The 20,242-nt window shown below is 36.5% G+C and overlaps 1 protein-coding gene and 1 long non-coding RNA gene across 33 annotated transcripts in view; one reads left to right on the forward strand and one right to left on the reverse strand.

The window, feature by feature from the left end:
• LOC129793468 (titin) overlaps positions 1-20,242 on the forward strand; it is a 165,947-nt gene that overhangs the window by 69,526 nt on the left and 76,179 nt on the right. For 30 of the 32 annotated variants that reach the window (XM_055833524.1, XM_055833529.1, XM_055833532.1 and 27 more), the window contains 9 exons: positions 1,035-2,634; positions 2,703-2,990; positions 3,822-4,053; positions 4,135-4,306; positions 4,396-4,582; positions 6,263-6,605; positions 6,768-8,094; positions 9,910-10,039; positions 15,980-20,113. In XM_055833524.1, coding sequence (XP_055689499.1) covers positions 1,035-2,634; positions 2,703-2,990; positions 3,822-4,053; positions 4,135-4,306; positions 4,396-4,582; positions 6,263-6,605; positions 6,768-8,094; positions 9,910-10,039; positions 15,980-20,113 — 8,413 coding nt within the window. The remainder of the gene's footprint in view (positions 1-1,034; positions 2,635-2,702; positions 2,991-3,821; positions 4,054-4,134; positions 4,307-4,395; positions 4,583-6,262; positions 6,606-6,767; positions 8,095-9,909; positions 10,040-15,979; positions 20,114-20,242) is intronic. The other 2 variants (XM_055833521.1, XM_055833518.1) reach the window with 1 other exon arrangement.
• On the reverse strand, positions 12,777-14,187 carry LOC129793559 (uncharacterized). Its single transcript, XR_008750934.1, has 2 exons — positions 13,280-14,187; positions 12,777-13,075 (listed from the first exon to the last, which is right to left on the reverse strand). It is a non-coding gene; the product is annotated as an uncharacterized LOC129793559 (long non-coding RNA).

Genomic DNA, 20,242 nt, shown 5'->3' on the forward strand with positions numbered 1-20,242 from the left:
TTTATTTTTCTAGAAAATCAAAAATTAAATACATATTCTACAAAACCAATTAAATAAGGAAAAATTAAAATAAAATTTTGAAAATGATTTTTTGAAGATTTTTTTAATCTTAATTTTGATGAGGAATTAATCTTGAAATTCCTTAATAATTCCTTATTAATTCATGAATTTCATGGAAATTTAAATATTTAATTCATTGAATTCTCTGAAATATGATTTTCATGATTTTCTTGAATAATTTAACCCTTGGGTGGTATTCAGAGAAAAATATCAAGATAAAAGAAAAAAATCAAGATTTGATATTCTACGTTAAAATTCCATATTTTTAATTTTTCCTAATTTTCAAAAAGACTATTCATTAATTTCTTATTTTTTTATAAAGATATTTATATCTTTTATTTCTTGAGAAAATCTTTTTCTTTATTGTTTTTGAAATAGTAAATCCTCAATTTCTATAAGTTTTTGTTATTATTCTTCAATCTCTTTTAGTTTCTGAAAGATTAAATTTTTAATTTTGTAGAATTTTTAATTTTTAATTTTCTAGAAAAATAAAGTTTCCATTTTAATGAATTTTCTGAGGATTTAAATTTTTCGTTTCCTAGGAATTAAAATCCTTGATTACATGTATGTTCATTTTATTTGTTAATTTTCATTATTTTCTGACAAAGAAATTTCTCGATTTTCTTAAAGATCTAATCCTTAATTTTCTATAAGGTTTTGTCATTAATTTTAAAAGGTTTTCCTAAAAAAATCTTGAAAAATAAATTTCTTAATCCTTAATTTTCAAGAGATCTACTGCATGATTTTCCTGAGTTTAATATGCGCTAAATCATTGAAAATAATCCTTGAATATCCTTTAATTTTCTCAATGATCTAATCCTTAATTTTTATGAGATTTCTATCCTTATTTTTTCTTAATTTAATGCCAAGATTTTATCTTTGATTTCTTAAAGATTTTAATCCCGAATCTCCGTAATTTCCTTAAAGATTTAATCCTAAATTAATTTTTTTTCTTCAATTAAATTTCCTTTCAGGGCATGGAAGGAGGACTTGAGAAGATTCAAACACTGGAAGATTCCCTCATTCGTGACACGCAGGAGCGTGTTGATGAGCAACGTGGCAAGGCACCCGTCTTCACGGTACCCCTTTCGAACATTGATAGCTTGCGTGAGGGTGAGAATGTTCACTTTGAGGCACGCGTGATCCCCACGGATGATCCCAAGTTGCGCATTGAATGGTTCTGGAATGGAAAACCCCTCAAGGCTGGTTCACGCTTCCGCACATTCTGTGATTTTGGCTTTGTCATCTTGGAGATTTCTCCCGTTTACCCCGAAGATTCCGGAGAGTACTCATGTCGTGCTATTAATGATTACGGTGAAGCAGTCACGACGTCCTCAATGCGTGTCCAGGGCAAACGAAGCATCATCCTCGAATCGCAACTTCCCAAGGGGATGGAGGGGACAATTGATAAGATTGCCGAGCTCGAGGGATTGGGGGCGAATGTGGGGCAAATGCAGCCAGATGATGAGACCGGGAAGCCACCGGAATTCATCACAACTCCCGCCGATCTTACACTTGGGGAGAACTCTCTGGCACACTTTGAATGCCGCCTCACGCCCATCACTGACCCGAGCATGAGGGTTGAGTGGTTCCACAATGGCAAAGCTCTGTGGGCTGGATCACGCATTAAGACCATCAATGACTTTGGTTTTGTCATCTTGGAGATTGCCGGATGCTATCAGCGTGATTCGGGCTTGTACACGTGCAAAGCGACCAATAAGCACGGCGAAGCGACTGTTTCGTGCAAACTGCAAGTGCGTGGTCGTCAGGGAATCATTATGGAGCCCCAGTTGCCGTCAAACTTCCGCACAGGCACGGAGAGTATTCAGAAGTTGGAGGAGAATCTCTATAAGCGCGAAGAGATCAGCGCTGAGGAGGAGGAGCCCAATCCACCGAGATTTGTCGTTGAGATCAAGGATAACGTGGACATCCCCGAGGGTGGTCCCGTTCACTTTGATTGCCGCGTTGAACCAGTTGGGGATCCATCGATGCGCATTGAATGGTACCACAATGGACGTCCACTGGCCACGGGATCTCGTGTCCACATGCTAAATGACTTTGGGTTCATTGCCCTGGACATGGATTATGCATACGCCAGGGATTCCGGAGAGTACGTGTGCCGGGCAACAAATCGCTGGGGAACAGCCTCAACGGTGGCCAAGGTGACGTGCAAATCCAAGAAGGACATCATCTTCGACAGTCAACTCCCCGAGGGAATGACGGCGGAGAAGCTGAAGGAGCTGGAACGTGGCCCCGTGACTGTTGCCCCGCAGGAAGATGCCCCAATGAAGCCACCAAAGTTCATCACTCAAATCCAATCGCACACCGTGGATGAGGCTGAAAGCATTCGATTTGAGTGCCGTGTTGAGCCGAAGGAAGATCCAAAGCTGCGCATTGAATGGTACAGAAATGGCAGACCCCTACCCTCAGGGCATCGCTACAGAACCGTCTACGACATGGGCTTCGTCTCCCTGGACATTCTCTACGTCTACCCTGAAGATTCCGGCGAGTACGTGTGCCGGGCAATTAATGATATGGGAGAGGATACAACACGTGCTACAGTTTCGTGCAAAAGTAAAAAATTCCGGGAATTTCTCTCTCTTCCGGAAGCTCTTTCAATGCAAGTTTCCTTTCTCTTCCAGAACTGCCAACAATTATCCTCCAAAATCAAATCCCCAAAGGCATGAAGAAGTCCGAAACTCTCATGCAAATGGAAGCAACAATCAAGAAGTACACCTCGGAGATCTTCCTCACGGAGGATGATCTGTATGATCCGGATAGGAAGCAACCGCCGCGCTTTGTGACGCAAATTGAGAGTCAAACGAGCCTCGTTGAGATGCAAAGTACCAAATTTGAATGTCAATTGGCACCAGTTGGGGATCCCAACATGAAGGTTGAATGGTTCTTCAATGGAAAACCTCTTCCCTACAGTAAGTTTGCAATTTATTTATTTACTTCTGTCTTAATTGGCTCAATATTGAGTTGATATGGATCCACAGTGGGTCAATTATTGAAAAAACTAATTGAGAGACAATAATTGGATAATTTTTTGATAAATCACAAAATTATTGCTGTTGTTGTTCATGGAAATTGATTGAGAAGAGTTTGAGTGAAAATTGAGCATTTTTTGAGTTGTTAAGATAAAAAATATTTCAATTTAACAAAATATGCTCTCACTCCTCTTCGTTGAGAATAGAGAAAGTTTGTGAATTTTGCTTCCAAAAATATTTATTTGAAAACACAAAAAATCGATTAATAAGACAAATAGCTGACAAAAATTGATGGATAATTGCTCAAAAATTGTATGATTGATGATTGAGCATAAATTGCTTGATTTATCAATGATTGAGTGCAAATTAATCAATCTACGATCAATTGATATAGTTGATTGAGTTAAAATTGACTCAATAATGATAGTCTCAATATTGAGTCAATGCAGATCCGCATAGAGGATCAATTATTGAGCAATCAGATTTGTTCTGAAATTTATCAATCCACGAACAATAATTATTGATCAATTGATTTAGCCAAATGATCTGATTCAATTAATTACTCAATTTTATTGATCAATCTGTTGACTCAATCATGATTGAGCATTTGTTGGCTCAGGAATTTTTGAAAATTCTTTTAATCTGTCTTCAAAATTGTCTAGAAAAGTTAATTTTCAACTAAAATTCTTGAAATTTTAGACACAACAAGTTCTTAAACTCGTTAATAAAATTTAAAATTTGTTTAAAAAATATTTTTCTCAAATTTTCCAGAAAATCGTTTTACACCAATTTACGATTTTGGTTACGTGGCCATGAATTTCGGATGGATTTATCCGGAAGACAGTGGAGAGTACCTCTGCAGAGCAACGAATTTGTACGGAATGGATGAGACACGGGCTATGATCAAGACGACCGGTAAGCCGGGAATTATCTACGATTCCCAATTGCCGAAAGGTATGAAGAGTATTGAGCGAATCAGGGAGATGGAGGCCTCATGGCAAGTGTAAGTAACCCATTTTTGAGCTTCTTTTAGTCAAAAATCTTTGAATTTCTTTGCATTTAAACGATTTCTTGGGCATTCTAGGGTTCCAGAGGAAGTGGATGAGGCAATGAAGCCCAAACAGGCACCAACGTTTGTCAGTAATCCCGAACCAGTGACCGTGGAGGAAGGTGAATGGGCGAGATTCTGTGCGAGAGTAACAGGGCATCCACGACCACGTGTCATGTGGCTCATCAATGGGCACACCGTTGTCAATGTAAGACTCTCTCTCTTCTTAAAATCAAAGACAAGAAAATAAAAGAATTTGTGGAAATTTAACCGAAAAACAAATTCTCTAACTTGCAGGGATCACGCTACAAGCTGACCTATGATGGAATGTACCACATGGACATTCCAAAGACACGACAATACGACACAGGGAAGATTGAGGTGATTGCTCGCAGCTCTCTGGGTGAAGCAGTTGCAACAACTGAACTCAAAGTTATTCCACGCAAAGATGATTACCGTGGAGTCCTCAAGAATTCACCAAGACGTAAGTTTAACGGTCAAATTCAAAATTCAGATCTTTGCATTTAATACAAAATAATTTTGCACATATTAGACAGCTCAAAGGCACAAAAAAATCACTCAAAATGCACAAAGAATAATTTTAAAACTCTGCACAGACACACTGCAATTAATTCTTTTTAATCGCTCTCTAGAAGAAGCTGAAATAATAGAAATTAATATACTTTGGAAATAAAAAAAAATAAAAGTAAAGTAGAGACAATCCTAAAAACATAATGCGTGATGCTGAATAATTCCAATAAAGAAAAGGCGACTCCACATTGAAAGGAAGCTTTTGAATTTTTTTTTTAATTATAGTTAAGAAATCTTTTTTAAATTTGACTTGTTTTCTGTCTTAAAAAAAATTCTATTTAAAAATGTAGGGGAGACCGGGGCTAATAAAGTCACTTAAGGGTTTGGAAAAAGCCTAAAATATCATATTTCCTAGCTAGATAGAACAAAATGATCTGAGAAAGAGTTTTTTGCAAATTCTTGGCAAAGAAAAATCTTAAAGATAAAATCTTATTTTTATAATCTTCACATTTTTTTAAGATTCCTGACCAAAAAAATCTGAAACTAGACTTAAACTTTCCGGAGCTTCATTAAAAGAAATTAATGATTTTATTTTAGGTTTGAAAACCAGCTTTAAGGAAATTCTAGCACTATAGATGACCAAAGCCGCTTCTTTGGCTTTATAAGATTTATATAGTAGCTAGATAACCAATCGTTAACATTCCAGAAGTTCTTGATTAGATATCCAAGAATTCTTCTTCATATATCTGAAATTCCTGGACAGGTTCTTAAAGAAGCCTTTAAGGCAGATTCATTTAAGAATTTTGTTTCAGCTTTTAAGCGAATTTTATCGTTTTTAGTTATTTAATCAATCGGTTAAATTCCGAGAGTTCTTGACTAGATATCAAGTCAAAGTTCGGTCAAGAATTATTTTTCAAATTATTTTTTTTTAAAATAATTTCATCATGTGGAGTCGCTTTGGAACCAAAACAAATTTATTTTTGCTGATTTTTTTCACGATTTTTGGACTTTTTCGCCTTTTACAAAATATTAATTTCAAAATTAATTCTTAGATGAATTAAAACAACTAAAAAATAAATAGAAAAATTAGAAAATTAAACACACAAAGCATATCCTTAGATGATAATGCTTCAATGCAATTAAAACACATCCAAATGAAATCATTGCACATTCTCTTTTGAGACATTCCGCTCCACCCCAAATCAATTCCAAAACAGAAAAAATTCCTTGAAAAAATATTCCTAAATCCCTCAATTCCTTTGAGATTATTTTATCCTTGCTTAAAGCTCTTTGTAAAAAAAATAAAGAAACAACTGTAGATATGAAAAAGCCCATCGACGTTCATCGCTTGCAGCTTTTGTACATAAATCTCTTTGAGATTCTGTAGATTGAACTGCTAAAGGTATGGAACTCATTGTTTTAATTTTAAGTCCTTTCATTGCTCCTTAAAGTTTTCTCTCTCTGTATAGATTTTTTTTCTTTTATCTCTTTAGTTTTTAAGGCATGAAGATTGTGGCGATTTTTTTTTTGTAGAAAGAATTTTCTAAATGAAATTTTAATTTGAAGAAGAAATTGAGCCATTAAAATCCTCCGTAAAAAGTAGTTTTAAATGGAAAAAATCTTGTCTGTGTAGCATGGTACGACTATGACCTTGTTCAGTACCAGAAGGAGCGAACGGACACGGAGCTGGAGAAGACTTTCGAGGAGCGAAAGGCACAGAAGGAGCAACAGAGTGGCGTAGATTTGGGACAATTCAACAAGCCAAAGGTGTTCAAGGAAGCCGATACGGAGTGGCAGCAGGCAGTTAAGAGCAAGAAGGGTGAGGACTACTACAACAAACTGCAAGAGCTGGAGAATGAGCAGGTTGTGAAGGAGTCACGCCTCCGGGAAGCTAGTCATCAATTTGCCATTCCCGGAGAGAAGATTGTGCAAACATCAATGGCCAAAGGGATGGCGCAGAAGTATCAGGATAGTCTGTAAGTTTTTCTTTCTTTCTCTTTATTCTTTGGGCTTGCTTTGAGGCAAGCCAATGGCCCTTAGAAGGCAAGATTAATCCCTAGAGAAGGACCGATTTTATCCTTCTTCTTATTCTTTCAAATAAATTTCAAATAAATTAACTGACTATCTTCCCAAAACAGCGAAAAGAGCGAAGAGCTCGATGAGAGAAGCACCGAGACAAGGAAGCTCGTGAAGAGACCACCTGAGCCACATGAATCCGCCGTCCATGGGCGTGAGGTTCACGTGTCGAAGCAGAAACAAACGCAAAAGGAGCAAGTTGGTGATCTGGAGATCACGCGAAAGATCACAGCGACGGAAACAACGGAAATGGAGCACAAGGGGAAGACACAGGAACGTGTAGTTCAGGGCCCAGTGCAGCCCAGCAAGCCACCATTCTTCACGAAGAAAATCCAACCGTGCAGGGTGTTTGAGAATGAACAGGCACGCTTTGAGGTGGAATTCGACGGGGAGCCCCTGCCGCAGGTTAAATGGTTCCGTGAGGACTTCCTCATTCAGAACTCCCCGGACTTCCAGATTCACACTTTCAGCACAAAATCCGTCCTCATTATGCGCCAATGCTTCCTCGAGGATTCAGCTGTGTTCTCCGTTGTGGCGGAAAATCGCGGTGGAACAGCCAAATGCAGCGCAAATCTCGTTGTTGAGGAACGCAAGCGTCAAGGACGCGGTGGTGTTGTTCCACCGAGTTTCCTGGCCACTGTGCAGGATATTCGTGTTGGAAATGGGCAATTGGCGCGTTTTGATGCACGAGTCAGTGGGACGAAGCCATTGGATGTTTATTGGTTGAAGAATGGCAAGAAAATCACGACAAACATCAAATACAAAGTCCTCGAGGAGGATAACACCTACACCCTCCTCATTATTGAAGCCTACCCCGAGGATTCGGGCAAATACGAATGTGTAGCTGTTAACAATGCCGGTGAGGCACGTTGTGATGCCGAATTGTCCGTCTTGACCCCGGCTAAGCCGCATGGGGATAAGCCAACAGTCCCCGGAATGGAGAAGGCTCCAACACTCGTTGAACCCCTGAAAGATCAAACAATCCTCGAGGGACACTCCGTGGTGTTCAAGGCACGCGTTGTGGGGAAACCCAACCCAGTGGCCAAGTGGTTCAAGGGTGAGAGTATCATCAAGCAATCCAAGTACTTCCAGATGATCCGTGAAGGGGAATACTACACACTCCGCATCTCCGAGGCCTTCCCCGAGGATGAGGGTGTCTACAAGTGCATCCTGGGCAATACAGCCGGTGAAGTGGCCACAAGTGCAACGCTCAGGGTCATGGCACCCGAACAGCAGGACGCTCTGCCCACACTCACCCCACTCAAGGATGTTGTCTGCGAAGAGGGCAACCCGGCGCAATTTCAAACCAAAATCTCCGGAAAGGCAAAACCAACGGCAGTTCAGTGGTTCCGTGAAGGTGCACTGATTCCCATCTCACCGGACTTCCAGGTGAGTTTTTTCTTTTATGAAATTAACTTTTAAAAAGATTTTAATTCTCTGGAAAAAATCTCATTTCTTGAACAGATTCTTAAGAAAATGATAAGAAGGTGAGACAAGAGATTAGGATTTGATAGAAATGGGAACTTTTGGGGAGGATTTATAAGAAGATTTAAGATTGGAATTACAGAGTTTTCATAGTCAGAATTTCTCTCCTTATTAGACCTATTTTGATAATATTTTTAAGGGATTTTTCAGACCAAAACACTAGCACAATTTTGCAGAAATTTGAAAAATTTCATACTAAATAAAAAAATTAATTAATTAGGAGGATTTGGGAGATTCTAAAAAACCATTCAAAGTGTTTATTAATGGGAAAGAAATGAATGTTTCCAGAATAATTTACAAAGATTTCTATTGAGATTTGGGAGAATATTTAAAAATTCTTAACCAAATATTGAGTTTTATTCTGTGGAAATATTCAGATTCTCGCTAAGAGTTCTAAATTCAAGCTAAAAAGTAGTAAATTCAATGCAAAAAACGACTAAAAAAAGCCAATAAATATTTAGATTTCAATCCCAAAACATCACAGATTGAGGAACAAAACTTTAAAAAAATCATTATAATCATTATAATATAATCATTATAATGATTTTTAAATAATGCTTAAAAAAAACTAAATTCAAACAAAAAAGTAGTAAAATAATGCTAAAAAGTAGTAAATTTAACACAAAATAAAAAAGATTAAATTCGAACCATAAAGTCCTAAATACGTTTTTGGATTTTTTTTCGGTTTTAGGTTGTTCGGTTTTTAGCAAAAAAAAAATGTTCTTGTGAAATCAAACATTCAGATCTTAGGACATATTCGGATGATTCGCTTACAAATTATTCGCCAGATAAACACCCCTCGTTTTTTTCTTTTATTCCTTTTTTCCCTTTTATTAAAGTTTTTTCTTCATTAGTAATAATAAAAATTTCCTTTAAATTTTCTCAAATTACAGGAAATATTTTTCAATAACGCACAGATAATTTTAATTTTCTCTCTTTTTCTATAAAACTTTTAAAGCAAAAATCAAAGATAAATTCCAACTCTTTCTGCTGAATATTTGATCATTAAAAGCTCCCACCGAAAGCTCAAATATTAAAGAAGAGGACAGACAGAGAAGGGAAGATTGAGACAGAGGCCAGACTTTTTGCCTTGATTTATCTCCACCACACACATATAAAATAAATTAAGAAGAAGTAGAAATCACTAATTAGCGTAGATTTTTGCATTTGCCAAGAAATTTCGGTGCGGGAAACCACCTCTGTGATTCTTTAGGGATCTCAATCCCACTTCTGAGATGTAGTCCAATTTAAGATTGGCTACCAAAAATTCGTACGAGCAGCGGAACACGGCCAACTAAGTGTCCCACATGCGCCCCTGACGAAACTCAGAAAGAGACTGACCCATACCGGAGCGTGCTAATGGACGACGCTCACACGTACATCCACCGCCTAGGACACTTAGCTCGCACCTTTCCCCCACCCGTTAGCCATGAGACTAGGGTCTGGAAAAAATTAGGACTACAATTATGACTCTCAATGCGCATCAAATGTTGCTGAATTTTTTGTTCTACAAATATTATTAATGGTTCGAACGTAAATTTTGCAATAATGAGGCATGAAGAATGAGATTTCTCTTCGCGAAAAGCCAAAAAATTCTCAAAGAGCCAACCACCTGTCAAGATGATAAATTTCACCCGAAGTGACTTTGACGGAGGATTTATTTTTTATTAATTAATAATTTTTTTGACGAATTTTCTCTATTTTCTTGTCCCTTTGCAGATGATCCAGGAAGGTAACAATGCAGTGTTGCTGATTAATACAACGTACGAGGAGGATTCAGGGCGATTCACGTGCCGCGTGACCACATCCGCGGGCCAAGTTGAAACATCCGCAAATCTTATCGTGAAAAGTAAGAAATAATAAGCCCTAATAATTTCTAAAATTGATTAATTTTTACGAAAAAAAAATGCGTTTTTTGCCAAATATCAAATCTCTAATAATTATATTAAAAACAAAAAAGAAATATATCTGTTTATGCCTCCCCCCCAGCTCACGCGCGAATCACCCTCTGTTGAAAAAATAATTTTTATTTTTTATGTTTTTTAAGAATTTTTTTTGTTTAATCTAAAAGTCGTATTTGTGTGTATTTTTTTTGCATATAAAAACACTCAATTTATCATTTTTCTTCCATCAAATTCTCTTTGTTTTTATAACCTAGTCGTGATTTTTTTATTATTATTATTACAACTGAATGTTTATTAATTAATCTTTTTTTTATTATACATTTTAAGCAAAGAAAAAAGATATTTTTTGTAGCTTTTCCTAGACACTGTTTTTTGTTCTTTTTCTATTTTTATTTTTATTTTTTGTTCCCCTTCCCTACGCCCCAATATTGCAAATATATTAATAAAATATTTACAAAAAAAAGAAATTATAAAAATTAATAAAAAAAACAATGTAATGGCATAAAGCAAGAGCTTTTTTTTGTTTTAATGAAGAAAGAAGAAAAAATGATAACTGATTATTTCTAATGTTTTTTTTTTGGTTAAAATTCTGCTTTTTATATTAATATTTAAAAAAAAAAAGAAAAAAAATAGTTAATAGACGATTTATTTATTTCAAAGTTATTTTTATTTTATGTAATACACAAATAAAAACCAAGGAGCAATAAAAAATTCATGCAAGAGAAATACAAATTTGTTAAATAATTTGGTCATTATGTAGAATTTATAAATGGAACACACGAAGGACTTTTCACGCGTGAATTTATTAATATGTTGATTCTCACACACGGATACAGTGCATGAGTTGAAAATAGAGGCAACACCGCCAACAATCGTTTTACGGGAGATTTAGTTTTTAGAATTCTTTTGGGATTTATATTGTCTAGATTTGTTTTTCGTCTAATTCTCACATTACTTTTAATTTTTTTTTTTAGATTTTCAATTGAAAAAGTTGAAATTTTATTCAATAATTAAAATGATTTTGTCTGATATAAAAAAATTTAATTTTTTTCATCCAAAGGTCGTTAGTTTTATTTAAACTTTTTGACAACGAAAAATCATGATTTTCTTTACAATACTTTTCTATTGAAAACATTAAAAAATATATTTTCAAATCATTTAAAGAATCTAACAAAATTCCAAAGAAATAAATACAAAATATGTGAGAAAATTTAAAGATTTTCTTACGTAATTTGTAATGATTCTTATGAATCTTTGTTTGTTTTTTTTCAAAATCTATTTTTTTAAGAAAATTAAATTAATTATTAAAAGAAATAAAAATTGAATTAAACTCAGTTTTACCTAAGTTAATAATTGAAAGATTTTTTAAGGATAAGAAGTGAATCAAAATCTGCGAAAATAAAGTTGTATATTGAAGGAATTCTTTTAGATAAAATCTATTTTGAATATCTTTTTTTTTAACATCATTCAAAGACACGAAAAATAGTAAAAAAAATTCTCAAGAGTCAGAAAGGTCAATAAAAAAAACTCTTAATATTCATTTGGCTTTAACTTTACTGATAAAATTCAGGGAAAAATGTCCAAATTCTCTCTTAAAATGCATTAAGTATAAGCATCATTGCTTCATAAAAAAAAGAATCTCTTATCCAGAATAGAAGCTAAAAATGCACCGATGCATATGCTGCTCATATGAAGTACTTTGAGGGCGTGGCTTAGGCATTTTTAAACAAATTATTTCCTAATGAAAATTAAAAAAAAACTATTTAGCTTTTCTCGGTTACTCTTCTACGTTCTGTGAGTTTTTCTTTCCCTATACTCTGTCTTTAAGTAAAGTTTTGACAAGAAGCTAAAATGAATAGACTCCTTCTGTGTGAATCTTCAAAGGAAAATTCACAGAAAATTTATGAGAAAAAAAGTAAATTTATGAGTCAATTTAGTAAAAGAAAATATCTTGACGGCGGTGTCTGCTTAAACATTCAGCTCCATGCACTGTAATACCTGAAGAAATCAACAAAAAAAGAAGTTTCCCACTCAATGATGTCTCCTCCACACCCGGAAAAGCGGGAAAAGATGAGCAAAAAAAAAACAAGATTTACAACTACATCGATCAAGATGAAGACGAAGAGAAGAAGAGGAGAAAAAAAAGCCAAGAAGAGGGAGAAACTAATAGTTGCCGCTTGAGATGAAAAGTTTATTCTCATTGGAAGTTTTGGGCCGTGTGCAATGCCGCTGAATCTTTTTCATCTCATCCCACCCGCATCAAGAAACTTTATTTTCTATTTCTGTGCGCCGCCCAAAATGATATTTTCCTCTGACTGAGAGATATTCCTTCTACACAAATTATTCGAACAAGAAGAAGAAAAGCTCCCTCTCCTCGCAAATGGATCTCAAGATGGTGGAGGAATTTTTTTGCGGGAGGCTGTGAAGAAGAATTTGAAGAAAAAAACCAACGCACACGGTAGATTCCTCTATCAACGCTCTCTCTCTCTTTAAACGACGAGGATTACATTACGAAGCTAAATTTGGAATGCTTATGGCCACACCTTTATGAAAACACGAAAAAAAATTGAGTTGGAAAAATAGTTTTTCTGTTAAAAATAAATTCTTTGTAGAGAATATTTTTGAGGTTTTAAGAAAACTTTTCATTTGGCAAAGAGTTGAAAAAGAAATGAAACATGCGAGCACGGAGGGAAGAATAAAAAGAAAAATTCTATTTATTGATTCATGAATAAGTTACAGAGGAATTGTTTTGTCTTATTGTACAAAATTTTATTTTTAAAATTAAATGATTAAGATGATGAAGAAAAAAGTCTCTCTGGGGCAAAAAGGCCGCTCAATTTGGCACACAGACGTTGATGATTAACACTGTTGAGACGCCAAGTGATGAGATTTTGTTGATGAATGAGTAATCAGTTATCATAGAAAGAAAATTTAGAACAGGATTGTCATGTTTTCTCCTTCATCCACTGACTCCATGCGTTCTGTTTTGCAAAGAAAATTTTTTCTGTTAGAATTCTTCTTGAAATTAATAAATTTCAATTTTCACGATGAATGCACAATTGTTGGGGAATTTTTAGTATCATTTGTGGCAATAAATCTTCTCCTCTTGTTTCATTGACCCGTCTCTGTTACTAAATTTAATTAAATATTTGCTTTTATGCGGCAATTGTGCATTCATCTCTTACCTCTATCTCTCTCCTTGCTTTGGCGCTTCATTCACTAACTTTTGCATCCATTTTGCATTGAAGAAAATTTAATTTGATTTGTGGGGTTGATTCTGTTTGAGAAATTTTCTTTTCTGTCTAAAAAAAAAGTATTAAAACTTCTCTTTTATTGTACAAAAAAAGGTGTCTATGCTGAGTACTAAAATTTTAGAACTGTTAATTATTTCAAATATTTTTCACAGAATACATTTAAAAGAGATTTAAAATCAATTAATTGTAAGAAATTGAATAATTTCTCAACAGAATCAACCCCTTAATTCAATTAAATTCACTTAAAAGAAAGAAAGCTTCCCTCTGATTGATTTTTCCTTCACTAACACAAAGTTTTTTAATTGTTTTTCACATTTTATTCAATTTTTTTTAAAATAATTAATTCATCACTAAAAGACACTCCATAGAAACTTAATAAATTTTATTTAAAAAATAGAAGTTTAAAAAGCTTTTCTTGGCCGTTTTTTCTTGTTGTAAGTTTGCGTGTTTTCTGTGTGTTGAAAAAAAAAGCTTCCAAATAAAATTGTCACGGCCGCACAAGGAAATGCCATCTAAACTGCCTCTGACCAGGTAACCAACTGAACTCTCGACATACCTTGTCTCATTGTATGCGAGAGAGACATGCGGAGAGAAGGGGGGCATAAGAGCCTCCCCGCAACAGGCATGCGCCAAAGGAGTATTTAATTTAATTCTATTTTAAGTCTCCCCAACATATTTTTTTTTATTTGCTTCAATTCTTCTTCCCAACACACACACAGCACTCAAACAAGCACACCAGCGATGTTTTAAAGCTCTCCGTGTACTTCCATGTTTCACACAGAAATTGATCCTATTTTTAGATCTATGAGAAAGTCTCTACTATCATCATCAAAAGCCTTACTCATAGGAGAGACCGCCACTATATATATAGACATAACGTACCTATATATAAAATGATGGCGAGTGATATTTAGAAAATTTTCTATCTGTGCATTACAATGACAGGCGCGATGATTCATGCCGCGCGTACAAAAGAAAAAGCAACGTGCCGTGTGCCGCAAGTCCAAATTTAACTTTTTCTCACTCAATGCGCGCGATGCGAAGAGGATTTATCCACAAGAAGGAATATAATTTTCATTTGTGAGGGTATGATTGATTCGAGGATATAAACATATGAGATATTTTATGCTTTCTATGTAGTAAATTTACCAGCAGCATCACACCCAGGGAATTATGTAAGAGATGGAGGTTGTTGTTTGAGAAGTTTCTTCAAAGAGATTTTCTGCTGAATTTGTAAAGAAAAGGGAATTTATTGAGAAGTTTATTAAGTTTTTTTTTTAAGTTTTCTCGAAGCTTGAATTCAAAATTGATTAGAAAAATCAAATTTCAAGCAAAAATCTTGAACTTTGCGAAAAGAGTTCTAAAACTTTTCTTTTAACTGAATTTATTTGATATTTATGAAATTTTCTTATATATTTTATTATTAGCTTGAAGTCAATCAAAATTAACTTAGCAAATGGATTAGAAATTATAAGAAATAGCTTTTTAAATGAGATTTTACAGAAACTTTAAGAAAGAAAAATTCTTCCTTAAAGAATACTTAAATTGTTGAAAGGAAATACAGAAAAATCTGAACAAGACTCTAGCACAACTCTACCTTAGAGACAATTTTTATTGCCGATTCCATAAAAAGGAAAGGATGTCACTCATTTGAGGCTCTTATGCGATCATTTGAAAAGTTTTTCGGCGGAAAATAATCTGAAAGCTTTTCTATTTTTCAATTAAGTAACAATACGAAACGAGCAATTGAATTAAAAATACAAAAACCACCCCCACATTCTAGCTGATTCATGTATTTCAGTATTGTGGCGCATCGCAGTGTTTCAAAATGAATAGTCTCCTTTAATTAGAATGAAATATCATTGCTGAAAAATGTTGCCTTAAATAGACTTCTAACTACGTTTAATTCAGTTGAACAATGCTGAACTTTTCAATGAATAAATAGACCTAAATTTAATTTTCACTTCGATTGATGTTATTTTAGCCAAGATTTTTTTTTTATTTTCTAGAAGAATTTTCCATTAACGGAAAATGTTAAAAATAAAAAAAGAGATTTTTGCATTTATCAACAATTTTGTTTTCAATCAATTTCGAAGAGAAGCTGAAGTTTGTTTTACTTTTGTTGAACTTTTCTTTAGCATTTTATGAGATTATTTCTTTGTGTACTTTCAAATGAGATCGTGATAGGAGCAACTGTGAATTGACTCCTTTTATTTAATTATTAAGAAAAAGCTTTTGAATAAATTTAACGACTTTTACAACATAAATTAAAAAGAAATACCCATCGCCTCCATCTGAATAATATTTTCAGGAAAACTTTTAAACATGTTTAAATAAAAATAAAGAAACAAATCAAAAGAACTTTTTTCTAGAATTGCCTTAGAATCCTTAGAAGTTTTCAGGATGTATTAAGAGAAAAAAAAACCAGTTAAACAGCCAGAAAATAAGTAAGTAAAAGAAAAATTGAAAGGAAACTTTATCAAAAGGTAAGTGGAAATTTGTAATAAATTGTTTTGTTTTCCCTGCAATATAAAACTCTAATAAAGTATTTAAAATGAAAAAGATTTTTAAGAAATAAATAAAAAAAGTCAATTTTTGAAATAAATCCAAATCGAATTGAATTCATTGCAGAACGTCGAGGTCGCTCATCCCAATTGACCGTACCTGATTGGCAGAGGAAGATGCGCGATGTACCGCAGAGTCCTCAGCAATCAGGCTCCACCAAATCAGGCACACCAGACACTGATTTGGATTTCTCCACAACAACGAGTCAATCGTGTGAAGATGAAGAAATAATTCCACGTGGGGATGAATCCCTTCCGTGGCGTCGGAAGCGCAGCCGAAGCCTTCAGCCAACGGAGAAGCACAAGAAGCGCTACACATCACGTGATAGATCACTGTCGCAGCAACGGATGATTCAGCGAATGATTCAGAATTATGCAAAGAAGGAGGAGCAGCATAATCCATGGCTGGAGGATATGAAGAAGCTCAAGAAAACGGTTATAACACCCAAATTTATTGAGCATGAAAAACTCGAAGAAGTTGACTTGAAGCCATCACAGATTGAGCATCATGAGATTCAGCATGAAAAGCTGGAGGAAGTTGATTTGAAATCAGTGCAGAAGGCCTATCAGAATGCTAGAATGATGGAGTTGCAGCAGAGAAAGTCTGAAGAGATTGATTTGGGAACTGAAGAGACGACAGAAGAGCAGGAAACTGTTGTGCAGGAAGACACAGCACGGCAGTACATTCAACATTCAAAGCATGAGGAAGATTCAACAATTCTCGCAATGACCAGGAGGGTTGATGAGATGGTACTGCGTGATGCTCTCAAGTACATCCCGCAGAAACAGAAGCGACTGCACAAGAAGGAAACAGATGAAGATGTTTACAGTCAGACTGTGTCGAATGTTGAGGATATAACTCTTCTTAAGCTTGCACAGCACGAATCAACGCAAATGGAGTTGCTGTCGAAGGGACAAGAAGGTGTCCCATGGGCAAGAGGGATCAGGCAAATGGAAACACAGCATATTGAAGATAAGGCCATCCTCCAAGTCGATGTGAGAGAAACAACAGAAACTCAGAGCACAGCTCAAGAAGTTCCCGTACCATGGGAGAGAGGACGAAAGAAGCATCGTGAAGATCGCACGATCATGGACAGGAAAGAAGTCGTAGAAGAAGAGCGCAAAGAAGAGAAGATCACACACGAAGTTACGGAAGAAGAGCAACCAACTCCATGGCGTCGTGGGAAAAAGAAGCAACAAGATGAGCAAGTTGTTGAGGAGAAGGCATGGCTAAGAGGAAAGAAACCTCAAGAGAAGGAAAAAGTTGAGGAAGTGCAATTGAAACCCGTTCCAAGGAAACCAACTGAACAAAAACCAAAAGAACAAGAGAAAGTTGAATTAACTCCAGTTTCAAAAGAAGCACCAGTTGTTCAAGAAATCAAAGAAGAAGAACAACCAACTCCTTGGCGTCGTGGGAAGAAAGAGAAGCCAGTTGAAGAAATTGCTGAGGAGAAACAATGGCCAACAGGCAAGAGAAGGCCAAAAGAAGAAGAAAAAACAGAAGAAGTTCAACTTAAACCAATTCCAAAGAAAACTCCTGAGGAGAAACCTCAAGAACCTGAAAAGGTTGACCTCACTCAGGCTCCTAAAAAAGCTCCAATTGTTCAGGAAATTAAGGAAGAAGAACAACCAACTCCTTGGCGTCGTGGAAAGAAGGAAAAACCCGTTGAGGAGGTAGCTGAAGAGAAACAATGGCCAAAGGGCAAAATAAAGCCAAAAGAAGATGAAAAACCAGAACAAGTTCAACTCAAACCAATTCCAAGAAAGAAACCTGAGGAGAAACCTCAAGAACCTGAACAAGTTGAATTAGCTCCAGTTCCTAAGGAAGCTCCAGTTGTGCAGGAAATTAAGGAAGAGGAACAACCTACACCATGGCGTCGTGGGAAGAAGGAAAAACCTGCTGAACAAAGTGCTGAAGAGAAGCAATGGCCGAAAGGCAAAAGGAAACCTAAAGAGGAAGAGAAACCCGAAGAGGTTCATCTAAAACCAATTCCAAAGAAAACTCCTGAAGAAAAACTTCAAGAACCTGAGAAAGTTGAGCTTGCACCTGCTCCCAAGGAAAAACCAATTGTACAGGAAGTCCGAGAAGAAGAACAACCAACTCCATGGCGTCGTGGCAAGAAGGAAAAACCCGTTGAGGAGGTAGCTGAAGAGAAACAATGGCCAAAGGGCAAGAGAAAGCCCAAAGAAGAAGAAAAGCCCGAAGAAGTACAACTCAAACCAATTCCAAGAAAGAAGCCTGAAGAAAAATTACAAGAACCTGAACAAGTTGAATTGGCTCCAGTTCCCAAAGAAGCTCCAATTGTTCAGGAAGTAAAGGAGGAAGAACAACCAACTCCATGGCGCCGTGGAAAGAAAGAGAAACCAGAACCTGAGGTTGCTGAAGAAAAGCAATGGCCGAAGGGAAAGAGAAAGCCCAAAGAAGAAGAGAAACCCGAAGAGGTTCATCTTAAACCCATTCCGAAGAAGCCTCAGGAAGATAAACCCCAGGAACTGGAGCAAGTTGAATTGGCTCCAGTTCCCAAGCAAGCACCAGTTGTTCAAGAAATTAAGGAAGAGGAACAACCAACTCCTTGGCGTCGTGGGAAGAAGGAAAAACCTGTTGAAGAAGTAGCAGAGGAAAAACAATGGCCGAAAGGAAAGAGAAGGCCAAAGGAAGAAGAACAACCCGAAGAAGTCCATTTGAAACCGATTCCAAAGAAATCTCCCGAGGAGAAACCAGAAGAGCCTGAAAAAGTTGAGCTTGCTCCTGCTCCAAAAGAAAAGCCAGTTGTTCAGGAAGTAAAGGAAGAAGAACAACCAACTCCTTGGCGTCGTGGAAAGAAAGAAAAGCCCGAACCTGAGGTTGCTGAAGAAAAGCAATGGCCAAAGGGCAAAAGGAAACCCAAGGAGGAAGAAAAGCCCGAAGAAGTACAACTCAAACCAATTCCAAGAAAGAAGCCGGAAGAGAAACCTCAAGAACCTGAGGAAGTTGAATTAGCACGAGTTCCCAAGGAAGTCCCAATTGTGCAGGAAGTTAAAGAAGAAGAACAGCCCACACCGTGGCGCCGTGGAAAGAAGGAGAAGCCTGAACCTGAGGTTGCTGAAGAGAAGCAATGGCCTAAAGGAAAGCGAAGGCCAAAAGAAGAAGAAAAACCAGAAGAAGTTAAACTCAAACCAATTCCCAAGAAAGCCCCAGAAGAGAAGCCGGAAGAACCAGAGAAAGTTGAATTGGCACCCGTTCCACGTGATATTGTTGAAGAGGAACAACCAGAAGAGCCTGAAGAGATTCCCGAAGACATATCTTCTGAGGAAGAAACAATGGATACAGATGAAGTTAAAATAAGGAAGCGTCGTGCAAAGAAGAAGAAGTTGAAGCACCGTGCAACGGAATCAGTTGAATCTGAAGATAGTTTTGATTTACAACCCGCTGAAGTTGCTGAACCACGTATTGTTGAAGATGCAGCAACGGAAGAAGCTAAAGTGGAAGAGATTGCTGTCCATGAGACAACACCCGATCTGGTACGTACAACCAGGAAGAAGAAGAAAACCAAACATGTGGCATTCAAGGAGGAACTTGAGATAGCCCGTGTTGAAGCTGAGGAGGAAGAAGTGCAAGAAGACGTTGAAGATGTCGTTACAACGGAAACGAATATTAGACTGAAACCAACACTACCTAAGGCGTTGGAAAGTATTCCTGTAGAGAGCGAAGAGGAAGCTATAGAATTCAAGAAAGAAATCGACATGAAAATCACCTCGAGTATTGAGAAGAAGGAGAAGCGCCGAATGATCATTGATGATAGTCAACCATTCCCTGAATTGGAACTCATTACGCAGAAGCGTGTTGTTGATGAGAAGAAGGAAGAGAGTGTTGAAGAAGAAGAAGAGGAGGTAACAATAAAGGAGGAAATTGTTGAAGAGGCCAAGGTGCCTAAACCAAAGGTGAAGCCTCCACGGTTTACGAGGAAACTTCAACCGAAGACTTGTAAGCCTGATGAGGGGCTTGTACTGAAGTGCAATGTTGAGGGTACACCATTCCCTACCATTAAATGGTTCTTCAACGACACCGAACTCTTTGCTTCTGAGAACTACGTTATGACCGTTGTTGAGACAACGGCCATCCTGGAGATCGTCAAAGTCACCCCGCAGGTTGTTGGCGTCTACACGTGTGAGGCTAAGAATCAAGCTGGTGTGGCCATTACGAGAACAAACATTGCTTTAGGTAAGTCTTCACTCAAACCGAAGTTTTTCTTTCAAAGTTTGGTGTATCTACAAAAAAAGAAGAAAACTCTTCTAAAACTCAATTGGGACGGAGAAATTTTCTATAAATGACTAATTTGCGTGATCCCCT

The sequence above is a fragment of the Lutzomyia longipalpis genome, chromosome 3 (genome assembly GCF_024334085.1).
Source record: "Lutzomyia longipalpis isolate SR_M1_2022 chromosome 3, ASM2433408v1".
Taxonomy (NCBI): Eukaryota; Metazoa; Arthropoda; class Insecta; order Diptera; family Psychodidae; genus Lutzomyia; species Lutzomyia longipalpis.